The following is a 13,547-nucleotide window of genomic DNA, read 5'->3' as shown; positions in this document are numbered from 1 at the left end:
TTCTTTTATAAAGAATTGCTTTTGACCAACTAAGAAAGAAAAGTAGCAGAGAGTAGAATTGTTGGGAAAATCAGTTTCATGCCTCTTGGCTATGTTAGAACAGACCCTGGGCCTGGGACACTTCCTTACCAAGAGATAAAAAGCCTACAGGTCCTGTGTTGGGCTGATTGCCTTATTTGGGAATATCTTTCTCTGCCGTAAGCTACATGCATGCTTCTTTGTTCTTCTGAAGTATGTGCTTCACATGACACCTGGTTGACCCTACCACTGTATCTGTTCTACCTGTGGAAGTGATAGGGTACCTCTACTATAGCATACAAAGAGCACGCATAGCCAGTTGTTCTGTTTTGGCTGCCAGGAGGACCTGATGGACATAAAGGGTAGATGGACACTACTGAAACTGATCTTGCACTATCTCTTTTCTGTGTAAGGAAAGCATTATTCCCCCCAGTGCTTGACTGCATTGTAGTATTTTTGACAACACTAATATGAAGATATTGTGCAAGAATTATTTACGGCTCTTCCCTGGCATTGATAACTGGTGCATATCATTTCTTACCAGTTACGCATCACAAGAGTGGATGAGGGCTAGCTAGGCAGATGATGTAGTGGTCTAATTGAGAAGTCTTGCTAATGTGGGCTAAGTTGTTGCTGGTGGAGAAGGCTACAGTGCCCTACTTTGATACTGTATTGTATATGGAAGGCAAAGCAGAGAGAAGTGGGAAGAATTATTGTAGAATTTCCAGAATTTTCACCTGACTGGATGATGATTCTATACATTAAAACAGTTACCTTGGAGGTAACTGGAGTTGTGGAGAGGAGCATGAGTTCAGCTTACATAGTTTGAAACTTCTAAAAGGACAAGGCAGATAAGAAGTGAGATAGTCTCTAGACTTTGGAAGTGAGGTTTAAGTATGGGATGCAAGCTTGTGAAGTATTTGAATGTCTGGGTGAGAAAGGTTGAAGGGTAAGAAGTAAAGAAGGACTACACAGAGTTGAGGAATTTTGGGGACCTCAGTTGGAGTGTAAGTGCACAGATGATTGTGAGGAAATCACCTGAGCAGTAATAGGAGAAACCAGGAATTTGTCTTATCTTCAAAGCCAAAAGGGAAAAAAGATGATTCAAGGAGAGGTGGTGAATAGGGCTGACTTCTGCTGAAAGGCCAACTCAGCTGGCCCAATACTTAAAAGGTGTCCATTGGCTTAATGACTTAACAGTGAGTAGGATGATTTCAGGAGTAACTTGTCGTTTGAGTAAATATGGTAGAAACAAGGCTAGAATGGATTGATTAGCAAGTAGATGATGAAGAAATGGATACATGTTGCATATCAACCCTTGGAGAAGTAAGCTAATTTCACTTCAGAGGACATTCTGTATTGAAGAAAATCTAAAAATTAGGTGGATAAATCAGGAGGCAGTGAAACTGTTTATAAACCCTTAAAATGAATTTAATCAGATTTTAGTCTGTACCTGAAATTTTGATATTTGAAGATTCTTTGCAGTAAATGTCTAATCTCCATCCCATTAAAAAAACACCATGTTTTTCCTTACCTGGCAGAGAAGATACAGTAAAAGTAATTTCTTTTAATATTAGGCTAAGCAGTATGGAATTAGGTAGGTAGATATGCTCTGAGTAAATCTGATCATGCATTTCAAAAGCTTGGTAAAATGGCTTTGGAATTAGTTAATATTTTAGCTTACACTTGTATGTACCACAGTTTTGCAATATGAAGACAAGTAACTAAATAGGTGACTGTTCTTAGAGAATTGTTTTTATCATGCCCCTGGCTTTTTTAGAAGTGTTCAGTTAACTTGTCTTTTTTTTTTTTTTAGATTTATTTATTTATTTGAAAGAGTTATGCAGAGAGAGGAGAGGCAGAGATAGAGAGCGAGTGGTCTTCCATCCTATGGTTCACTCTCCAGGTGGCCGCAACAGCTGGAGCTGTGCCGATCCGAAGCCAGGAGCCAGGAACCTCTTCCGGGTCTCCCACACAGGTGCAGGGGCCCAAGGACTTGAGCCATCTTGGACTGCTTTCCCAGGCCATAGCAGAGAGCTGGATCAGAATTGGAGCAGCTGGAACTAGAACCGGCACCCATATGGGATGCCGGCACTTCAGGCCAGGGCATTAACCTGCTGCGCCACAGCGCTGGCCCCATATGTTTTTTTTTTAAGATTTATTTACATATTTGGAAGGCAGAGTTACAGAGAGGTAGAGGTAGAGAAAGAGAGAGAGGTCTTCCATCTGCTGGTTCATTCCCCAGATGAATGCAGTGGCTGGAGCTGGGCTAATCCAAAGCCTGGAGTCCAGAACTTCCTCCAGGTCTTCCATGCAGGTGCACGGCGCAAGAACTTGGGCCATCTTCCACAGCTTTCCCAGGCCATAGCAGAGAGCTGGATCAGAAGTGGAGCAGCCGGGACTCGAACTGGTGCCCATATGGGATGCTGGCACTGCAGGCGGAAGCTTTACCTGCTAGGTCACAGTTATCTTAGACAACTTCTTCCATTATTTCCTGAAAATAGTGCTCCCCATAATAACAACATAGTTTTTGATTTGTATTTCTGCCTCTGTGACTCTTTGCATTTTACATTAACATCCTTTATTAATTCATTTCACTCAACAAACGTGTTAAGTGTTTACTCTGGGTTAGGTGCTGAGGCCCAACCGTTAAGATGGCATTGCCCTTGTCCCCAGAAAGCTAAGAATCTACTCCTAGCCACTTCAATTAATGGAAACCCATTCCTGTATCATAGATTTCCCATTCTTGTGTCTTCCCACCTTTTCAAGTATGAGACCATGTTTTCAAAACCACACAGCACACATCTCAATCTAATGTATGTCTGGTGTCTATTGATTAATAACTATATAGTAAGAAAAATCTCTTAGATGATTTGTAATTTCTCCTTGGCAATGTCTACTTAAGTTTGAAGAACAATGTTCCTATCCATATGAGACATTATTTATTGACTCTTTGGACAATAATTCATTCAGAATCTGCAAAAGCTGTGATTTCCATGTTCTCCACAGGGAAAACCTTCCAAGACTTCCATGGATATCTGAAGTCACAGATAGTACCAAATTGTGTGTTCAGTCACTGTGAAACCACAACAGTCAGTCTGATAACTGAGATGGCTGCTAAGTGACTAACGAGTGTGTGCTGTATACAGCATCGACAGAGTGGATAAGGGCCGACTCATATCCTGGGTAGATGGAGCAGTAGGACACAGTGTTTCATCATGCTATTCAGAATGGCACACAATTTGAAAATTGAGACAGTATAATCCTAGAATTTTCTAGTTAATATTTTTGGAATGTGGGACTCTGAAACTGGAAAATGAAAGAGTAGATAAGGGAAGGGACCACCATCCTGCAGGCCTTTTGATTCCGTATTGCACATCATAGTGTTTACCGCTCATTCGTACTTAATTTACTTTGTGATTTACTTTCTTTTTTTCTTTTTGGGTGTTCTCTTATTTTAAAAGGTTTGTTTACTTTTTATTATTTTTCCTTTTATTTACATTTTCCCTAATATAAAAAGATGATGTTCCTTTTTATTGCCGAGCATTGTTATTTAACTTTCCATGTGTTGATCTAAGTCATATACTTCATAAGAGCAAAGATCAGAAATTAGATTTTCACTATACCCTATGGAAGTGTGCAGTTAATAGGGGCTGAATAAAGTAAAGAGTAAAGGTGGTTTAATGTTGATTACTACTGATCCCTGTGAATTTCTTGTTAATACCTTGTTACAGGCCTCTTCGTGGGGAGTGAAAAGGAAGCAGCGCCTAAACTTTGTAAAGAAATGTAAAGTGCTGACAGAAGTTGAAACCAGCAACAATGATCCAGATGTAATTCTGGTGAGATAAACTCTGCAGACTAAATGATAGCGAGATTTATTCACCTTCATACAGTTTACAGGAATACACAAGTGTCTCAAGGTCACTGAAACTTTAGTTGAATAGCCTAGTTTTTTTTTTTTTGTTTTTTTTTTTTGTTTTGTTTTTTTTTGACAGGCAGAGTGGACAGTGAGAGAGAGAGACAGAGAGAAAGGTCTTCCTTTGCCGTTGGTTCACCCTCCAATGGCCGCCGCGACTGGTGCGCTGTGGCCAGCGTACCGCGCTGATCCGATGGCAGGAGCCAGGTGCTTCTCCTGGTCTCCCATGGGGTACAGGGCCCAAGGACTTGGGCCATCCTCCACTGCACTCCCTGGCCACAGCAGAGAGCTGGCCTGGAAGAGGGGCAACCGGGACAGAATCCGGCACCCCGACTGGGACTAGAACCCGGTGTGCTGGCGCCGCAAGGTGGAGTGTGGGGAGCAATCCGGACTAGACTAAGTTACTCGAATTAAGACTTATTCTATGCATCTGCTCTCCCACAATATGGCGCTGGGAGAGAAGTAAACAGCTTCCCCACAGCTGCCTCCAGTTCAACTAATAAACTGTAGGACTTGCTCCTGATTGGAGAGCAGCGTACTCGGCGTGTGGGCAGCCGAGTTAGGATTGGCGGAGGAGGACTATAAAGGAGGAGAGAGACGGCATGCACCAGGAACATCTATGGGGAACATCTAAGGGAACCCGTGCAGCCCCCGAAAAAGCCGGCCGGCGGTGTGCCGCTCCCCTGCGGAAGTGGGGAATGTGGCCAGGGGGAACTGCCCTTCCACGGAGGTGGAAGGGATAGTAGCCAACCCGGGAAGAACCAGCAGCAAACCCGGGGAGGGCCGAGCAGACGAAAAGAACAGCGCAGGGTCCTGTGTCGCTCCTCCACGAAGAGGGGGAGCGACATAATGGTGCCGTGACTCGGATAGGAAACCTAGGACGGATAGGAAACTTAGGAGGGAAGAAACGGGAAGAATTGGGAAAATATCGGAGAGAGAAACTAGCAAACAGCCTAGGGAAAATATCGGAGAGAGAGACTAGCAAACAGCCTAGGGAAAAGCCGGACGAAAAGGGTGCCGGAAGAAGCTATTGAAAGCCTAGGCATAGACTCGGATACGGACTACGGGGGGAAGCTGGGAGAAATCTCTAAGGTCGAAAGCGAAAGTGAAAGCTAGAACAAACAGACTCGGATGCGGACTGTGGGGAGAGGCCAGGAGAAATGAGGGAGGAATATTGTTGGAAGAAAACTTAGGGAAACATACCGGGTAGAGAAAAGTGTTAGGGAAATTGAAGCCGCGGGGGGCAGGCCGAGGCTGAAACGAAAGCCACTTTGGGGTTCTCAAGTTAGCCCGGGAATAGGGGGCGAAAAGTTGAAACCAGAAGCTGAAACGTGAGCCAGATTGGGATCCGTCTGATTAGCCCGGGGAGCAAAGGACGGGAAGCCAAACCGTGGGGCGGAGACGTACGCTGGGTTGAATTCGCCAGGCTAGCCCGGGGAACTTAGATTGAATGCTAGTGGCGGACACGTAAGCTACACGCTGTGTGACTCGCGGAGGCTGCCGTGCGCAGAGAGAGCGTGCGGGGCACAAGTAGATAGGGAACGGGGCTGGCGTAGGCCGTGGTGCAGACGCGAAGGGCGTGGAGACCGCGGAGCGCGCGAAGCCAAGCCGCGCAAAGCCGGGAAGCTGCGCAGATGAGAGAGGCGCGGGCTGAAGCGGCTCAGCCGGGAAGCCGCCGAGAAGTAGCCTCGGGGCGGGCAGCGGGAAGCTGCGGGGATAAGAGAAACAGAAGTTTGGAAGTGGAGTGAGAGAAATGGGAATGTTGGCAGATAGAAGTAAAATGGGAGAAATAGGAATGCCCGGAGATAGAGAAATAGAGAAATAGAAAGGCCTCCCTACAGCACTGCAATGTGAGAGCTTGGATTCGGTCTGCCCGATTAGTGAGGCGATGAGCACGATGAGCACCTGCGGCGGCTAGCAGCTTATGCGCCGCAGGTCACCGAAGACAGGCACGAATTAACATCAGTAAAGCTTCCCCACAATGCAACAATTAGGAGGCTTGGATTCGGTCTGCCTGATTTAAGGCGGTAAGCGCCAGCAAGCAGCTCGACCAGAGTATGAGCTGCAGGTCACCGAAGATAGGCACAAACCAACACTAATAAGTCTCCCCCACAATAAGGCAATGAGAAGGCTTGGATTCGGTTTGCCTGATAGGTCTTGTAAGTCCCCTGCAGGCAGAGCAGAGCATGCGCTGCAGGGCACCGAACACAGGCACGCATCAGCGCCTAAAAACCTCCTCACAACATGGCGAAGAGAGGATCCGGATTCGGTTTTCCTGATTGATAGGACTTGTAAGAGCCTGTGGCAACTCTAGCAAGTAGAGCAGAGTGTGTGCCGCGGGACACCGAAGACAGGCGCGTATCAACGCCAAAAATAAAAAGAAAGGGGGATCTGTGGGGAGCAATCCGGACTAGACTAAGTTACTCGAATTAAGACTTATTCTATGCATCTGCTCTCCCACAATATGGCGCTGGGAGAGAAGTAAACAGCTTCCGCACAGCTGCCTCCAGTTCAACTAATAAACTGTAGGACTTGCTCCTGATTGGAGAGCAGCGTACTCGGCGTGTGGGCAGCCGAGTTAGGATTGGCGGAGGAGGACTATAAAGGAGGAGAGAGACGGCATGCACCAGGAACATCTATGGGGAACATCTAAGGGAACCCGTGCAGCCCCCGAAAAAGCCGGCCGGCGGTGTGCCGCTCCCCTGCGGAAGTGGGGAATGTGGCCAGGGGGAACTGCCCTTCCACGGAGGTGGAAGGGATAGTAGCCAACCCGGGAAGAACCAGCAGCAAACCCGGGGAGGGCCGAGCAGACGAAAAGAACAGCGCAGGGTTCAGTGTCGTTCCTCCACGAAGAGGGGGAGCGACAGTGGAGGATTAGCCTAGTGAGCCGCGGCGCTGGCTATTTTTTTTTTTTTTTTTTTTTTTTAAAGAAAAACAAGACTCAGAAAATTTAGTTACATTCTCAGGACTACATAAAATAGAACAGATATAACTGGAACTTATATTTCCTGACCCCTAGTACTTGTGCCCTTTTCATGTTTGTTACCATGGAAATATAATATATATGTAAGTACATAAAATTATGTATATGTAACTTGAAGATCATCTAGACTGCAGGCCTAACTCTGAAGCATCTGAACTTTCCTGTAATTCATGATAAAAATTATCACTAGAAAGTGTAATTCTGAGTTGATGTATAGTAGGCCGCTGCCAAAGACCTGTTAAGAAAAGTCTATTCATCAAACAAGGGTATGCTTTCCACTTACATAAGGTATCTGTGATTTTAACCTGATAGTTTCTGTCAAAGATTTACATATCTGAATCCTACATTCACTTTATCTTCACCAAGCCTAAAGTCAAAATCCTTTGATGTTTAGCAAGGACTGACTCAAGGACTGACCATATGCATAGCAATTCATTTGTCAAGTTGAATTAAATACTTATCCATTATGCTACATCGTGTCCTTTGTATAATTAAAAAATGTTAGAAGTTTTCTTAGAACTTAGAACCTAATGTCAGGAAAAATTTGGTATTTTCTTTTATAGCAGTACAATTTTTGTCACTCATTACAATTCTCTTTTTACCTTGTTTACAGTGGTCTTATAGTTACAGTTCATGCTACATTAGAGTAACTACAGTAACCTAAATAGAGGTTGATATTTTTGATTTGATAATCTAAGTGACAGTGTTTAGAAAAGAGCCTGACCTCATTTTACATTTCTACAGGGAAGGTACCCCAATATGCTATTTAAAATTGTGGATTAGATTTAAATTATATGTGAACCAATGAGCATATAATTACTTCCCTTTTTCCCAGAAACCTTTTATTTAAGGTATACAACTTCATGCATCTCATAAATATAAATTTAGGAACATAGTGATTCTTCCCACTCTACTCTCCCTCCCACCTGCACTCTCACCCTTCTTCCTCCTCCCTCTCCTATTCCCATTCTTATTTTTTGCTAAGATCTATTTTCAGTTAACTTTATACACATAAGATTAATCCTACCCTAAGTACAGAGTTCATAAATAGTATAAAAAAAAAACAAACCCTGTACTTCAACAGTCAAGACAAGGGCTGTTCAAAGTCATCACATCTTTTTTGATAATCCATAGATTACCTTTTAGGTGTTCCATAGTTACCACAGATCAAGAACACATGATATTTATCTTCTTGGAACTGGCTTATTTCACTAAGTAAAGGTTTTCCAGTTGCATTCATTTTGTTTTAAATGACAGGATTTCATTTTTTCCCACTGTATAGTATTCCATGGTGTACATACTCCATAATTTCTTTATCAAGTCATCAGTTTATGGGCCTTTGGGTTGATTCCATATCTCAGCCACTGTGAATTGAGCTGCAGTAAACATGAGGATACAGTTAACTCTTTCATATGCTGATTTTATTTCCTTTGGGTAAATTACTAGGAGTGGGATGACTGCATAATATGGTAGGTCTATATTCAGATTTCTGAGGTATCTCCATACTGTCTTTCACAGTGGCTGCACCAGTTTACATTCTCACCAACAGTGGATTAGGGTACCTTTTTCTCCATATCCTCACCAGCATTTGTTGTTTGTTGATATTTTTATGGAAGTCATTCTGATGGGGGTGAGGTGAAACTAGATTGTGGTTTTGATTTGCATTCCGATTATGGCTAGTAATCCTGAGCATTTGTGCATGTCTGTTGGCTATTTGGATCTCCTCTTTTGAAAAATGCCCGTATGTCCTTTGCCCATTTACTAACTGGATTGTTTGTTTTGTTGTTGTTGAGTTTCTTGAGCTCTTTATAAATTCTGGATATTAATCCTTTATCAGTTGCATAGTTTGTAAATAATTTCTTCCATTCTGTTGCTGGGGTCCTGTGTTGTGTTCGTGTCTGTGGTGTGCATCCAGACCCTCCATGTAGATCCACAGCGTCCTTCTAACTTGCATGGAATTTCCACTTCACTTTTCCCCCTAACTCTTCCCTGAGATTGCACTCGCTCCACTTTTTTTTAAACTATTTTCCCCCAGACTAGAGCAATAAGCTCCCTATCTATTCTGCCATTTTCAGCTTATAATTTCTTCTAACTTTAATTTAGTTTATATGCTTACTAACAGAAAATTTTGTCATAAGGGTCATAGAATGACCATAATGAAACTTTTGTTTTTATAATTTTTCATTATGGGAAATTTCAAATGTGATACACTCAATGGTGCCTTTTCCCCAACTCCAATTATTATTAACCCATGGTCAGTCATTTTTCATCTTCCTACCTCAATTGCTCCCAGGCATCACATCATTTCATCCATAAGTTATAGTTGTTTTAAGAATGATTGAAAGGATGTTGAAAAGGTCTAAGATGATTTTTGTAAATAGGATAGAAAAAAACTTTAATCCAGGCTGTAAAGAATATAAACACTGAAACATTTTCAGAAGGAAATGGTCAACATTTAATCAGGGGCTAGAAAGATGGAATTGCAGCCAGTGTTGTAAATAATGCCACTGCTTGTTACCTCTTTGAAGCAAAGTTTGGTATACCTGTAAATATTACTCGTCACTGTTTGCTTTGCAGACTCTTCAAAGTCTTTGTGTGTTTTTCATGTAACCATTAGTTTGTCACCTCTCTAAGGAAATGTTTTTCCATGAATCAGATGTGACATTTATATTAAAAATATTGTTGTCTTTTTATGTAATATCTCTCAAGTTCTTACTTTACTATTATATGCATATGGTATGAATTATTTGTGTTTCTGTGAACATAGCAGGAAGTCTGTTTTCAAACTTATGGTGTCTAATTAACTTGATGAATATGCATAATCCAGAGATGCACAGTAGTTTCTCTATTGGGCTGCAGCTGCAATAATTCAGGTAGGAGATAATTGCTTCTGAATGTTTGTCTGTCTTTATTCTCCTAAACTAAGAAATTAAAAGAAGATTCTGCTTAACCCCTGACTCCTTCCCAGTTGCCTTCCAATTATAGCACACAAGAGTGCTGGGCATGCACTCATGCTTGCATTTTGACTTGGTGCCTGTTAAATTTAAAGCAGGAAGGTGCTCAGTGCAGGAAATGTCATTTGGGAAGAACAATTAGTCACCACACAGGATACCTTCTCCTGTACCTCCCGAGGTGGCATTTACTGTTTTGGTGAATTTACTGGATGTGGGATCCAGGGCCTTATTTTTGGTTGTAATAGACTCAGAAATGCCATGTGTTCAGGACATGGAAGAAAATCTGTCTCACAGGGATGATTTCTCCTTATCCAAATTCATGATACTGTTGTTTAGTAGAATAATGATAGTTTAGTTGTTTAAAATGAAGTCAGCATCAGTAACTGGAAAGCACATTCATTTCTGCCTATTGCTTGGGTTAGTGAATTACAGCCCAACAGCCACTGGTAAGCCAGGAACCTGAATATTTAAAAGGCTTTCTTCCACTAAGACAGACTGCTGTGTCCACCTCCCCACCAGGGATGAGTAGGGTGATGTTACCCATGCATCTGTAACATTAAAAGGGCACTGGCTTAGGGAACCCTGCCGTATAGCTGTGTTTTCTCATTTTGTCAGGAGAACACTCCCTTCTGACAGGCACGTTGTTTTATTTTGCTGTGCTGATAATGTCAGTCTGCTTTTGTAAAGGATTTTTTTTTTCGTATGAGGATACTTTATTTCTCTCTTGAGTTTTCAGCCACAGCTCCTTCATTCTGGCTCTTACACTGACAGTTGTGTGATTTCAAGTGAAATGTTAATGTAAATGTAAAGTGCTGATTAGTTTTCAGATTTATATTTAATGTTGCCAGCCATATGATCACTTATACTCCAATATTAACTCGCTCGTGTGGCTCAGTGTTAGAACAGTTTGATCTGTTTTTCTAACTTCTTCCTCCTACTCTCCCCTAGATTCTTTGCTCTTCCTATTACTTTTACACCAAGGCCTGTGATCTATTGTAGCTATTTTTAAAAGTCATATTCTTTTGTTTCTTCTTTTCCAGTGGGATAATCTTTGTTTTCTATATAATGCGTCACACTTAATGTGCTCCCAAGCCATTCAAGTGGTGTTAGGCCTGATTTGACCTTATCTCCATTTGCTTCTGGTCATATTCATTGTAGTGTCACTTCCATGGCATTTTTCCTGTTTGATATTAATTTATACTTGCCCTTTTAGCCTTTGTAGGTCATTCATTTTCAAAGACCATACAGTGAGAATAGAATGTTCTTCGTAAGACTTTGCACATGATTTAGAGATGTGAAAGTTTCCAACAGAGATTCAGTTAAAGCTCCAGGCATTTACTAGAGATTAAAAAATTGTCATGAAAATAATGGGATTTTTTTTTTACAAAAGACATCTTAATCCTTTTCAAAATGTCCTAGATAGCCTCTCAGTTGGACCTTTGGAGACATTTGGTTTGGGACTGTCAGTCTGTACTACAGCAAACTTCTTCATTATTTTTCACAGTCTTGTTTAGTATAGCGACATTTCTTGCTGCCATGTGAACCAATCTAGTGTGATCCAAATTTATTATCTCTGACCTTGTAAAACTGGATTGTCCTGAAATTCGTGTGTATGTGTGTGTCTGTGTTGGAAGGGATAGACAGGTCTGCTTTAGTGAAGTTATTAGTCTTTTCTCTTTCCATGTGGCCATGATGAAGTTCAGGTACTGTTTTCCAGGTATCATCTCACCCAAAACTTAAAAACCTGAGGGCTCAGTTTTCTTTCCTTCCCTGTTTGGCAACTGGGAAAGTAAAACTTGCAAAGTGACACTGTTACGTTTCTTTGAACCCTGGATGTTTGACATAAACTCCCACTTTCTTAACCACACCTCGTTATGACTGCCACCTTTCAACTGTCACCTACATTAATTCAGACAGCCCCTTCTACTGAGGCCAATTGATGTGCACAAATATGTTTTACTCGGGCATAAGAATTTCAAGATACACATATGTACAACGCATCTACAAAAAGTTCATGGAGAGGGGCCGGCGCCGTGGTGCAGTAGGTTAATCCCCCGCCTGCGACGCCAGCATCCCATATGGGCGTCTGTTCTACTCCCGGCTGCTCCTCTTCCAATAACAGCTCTCTGCTGTGGCCTGGGAAAGCAGTAGAAGATGGCCCAAGTCCTTGGGCCCCTGCACCTGCATGGGAGACTGGGAAGAAGCTCCTGGCTCCTGGCTTCGGATTGGCTGTTACGGCCATTTGGGGAGTGAACCAGAAAATGGAAGACCTTTCTCTCTGTCTTTCCCTCTCACTGTGTTTAACTCTACCTCTCAAATAAATAAATAAAATCTTAAAAAAATGTTTATAAAAGCTCATGGAGAATATGTATTTTGAAAAAAATTATGCATGGCTTTCAAAAATTTTGTGCACCAAAATAAACATTGTTTAATCCCATTTTCCAAAAAGCTTTTCAAGTTCCCTCATATTACCTTAACTGAAATTAAGTGTTTTGCCTTAGTCAGGCTTCCAAAGTTCTGCAGAAGGGCATGTCCAGCCAAGAATCTTAAATACACCTTAAAAGATCAGTGTATTAGCCCTTTCTTGCCCAGATTAAACTAACTTTTCTTTGTCTTATAATGCCTGTTTTCAACCATAAGTCTTTTTTAAACATTTTTATTTATTTCCACTTTATTTAAAAGGCACATACACATGCATACACAGGAACAAATCTCTCCCTCACTCCTTTGCACACACACAGAAATCCAACCACTAATTTGCTCCCAAAATGCCAGCAATATGCAGGGCTAGACCAGGCAGAAACCAAGAACCTGGAACCGAATCCAGGTCTCCCACATGGGTGGCAGGACCTCAAGCTCTTGAGCCATCATCTGTTGCCCCCCAGGTTGCACATTAGCAAGAAGCTACATCATGGGGCAAGTGCCGTAGTTCACTTGGTTAATCCTCCGCCTGCGGCGCCAACATCCTATATGGGTGCCGGGTTCTAGTCCCGGTTGCTCCTCTTCCAGTCCAGCTCTCTGCTGTGGCCCAGCAGGGCAGTGGAGGATGGCCCAAGTCCTTGGGCCCCTGCACCCGCGTGGGAGACCAGGAAGAAGCACCTGGTTCCTGGCTTCGGATTGGCGCAGAGCCGGTCACGACGGCCATTTGGGGAGTGAACCAACGGAAGGAAGACCTTTCTGTCTGTCTCTCTCTCTCTCACTGTCTGTAACTCTACCTGTGAAATAATTTTTTTTAAAAAAGAAGCTAAATGAGAAGCAGAGTAGTCAGGACTCAAACTAGCATTCCTATATGGGATGAGGGTATTCCAAGCAACGTTAACTGCTGTGCCATGCACCCATGCCATCCATTGCAAATCTTTACTATACAGTGCATTTCTTTTCTGTTTAAGACCTGACTCTTCTCCTTCTAGTCAAGCTAGAGTCCCATAATAGTCATCAGGATTATCTCCTTCTAGTATTCACTAATCCTGGCTACAGGAAAAGAAAGTCTTTTCCTTGTCCAGGTTATCACTCTAGTAATGCAATCAACTGTTGTGGTCATAACCTTTCCCACAACTATTTCCATAAGCTGGTATCATTTTCCATTTGGCCTCCAGAAAACATCTTGTAAGTTCTTGTTTTCCATGCTCATCACAGTATCCTGCTCTCTCTTGCTATGAATACTTGATATTCTGCA

The 13,547-nt window shown here is 42.5% G+C and overlaps 1 protein-coding gene across 1 annotated transcript in view; it reads left to right on the top strand.

The window, feature by feature from the left end:
- Positions 1–13,547, top strand: part of MORC1 (MORC family CW-type zinc finger 1) — a 247,048-nt gene that overhangs the window by 195,754 nt on the left and 37,747 nt on the right. The window contains exon 23 of the mRNA XM_070072071.1: positions 3,753–3,857. Within this exon, the coding sequence (XP_069928172.1) occupies positions 3,753–3,857 (105 nt within the window). The remainder of the gene's footprint in view (positions 1–3,752; positions 3,858–13,547) is intronic.

This window comes from Oryctolagus cuniculus, chromosome 4 (genome assembly GCF_964237555.1).
Source record: "Oryctolagus cuniculus chromosome 4, mOryCun1.1, whole genome shotgun sequence".
Lineage (NCBI taxonomy): Eukaryota > Metazoa > Chordata > Mammalia > Lagomorpha > Leporidae > Oryctolagus > Oryctolagus cuniculus.
Note: the sequence above shows the minus strand (reverse complement) of the source record. Positions and strands in the feature narration are given on the sequence as shown.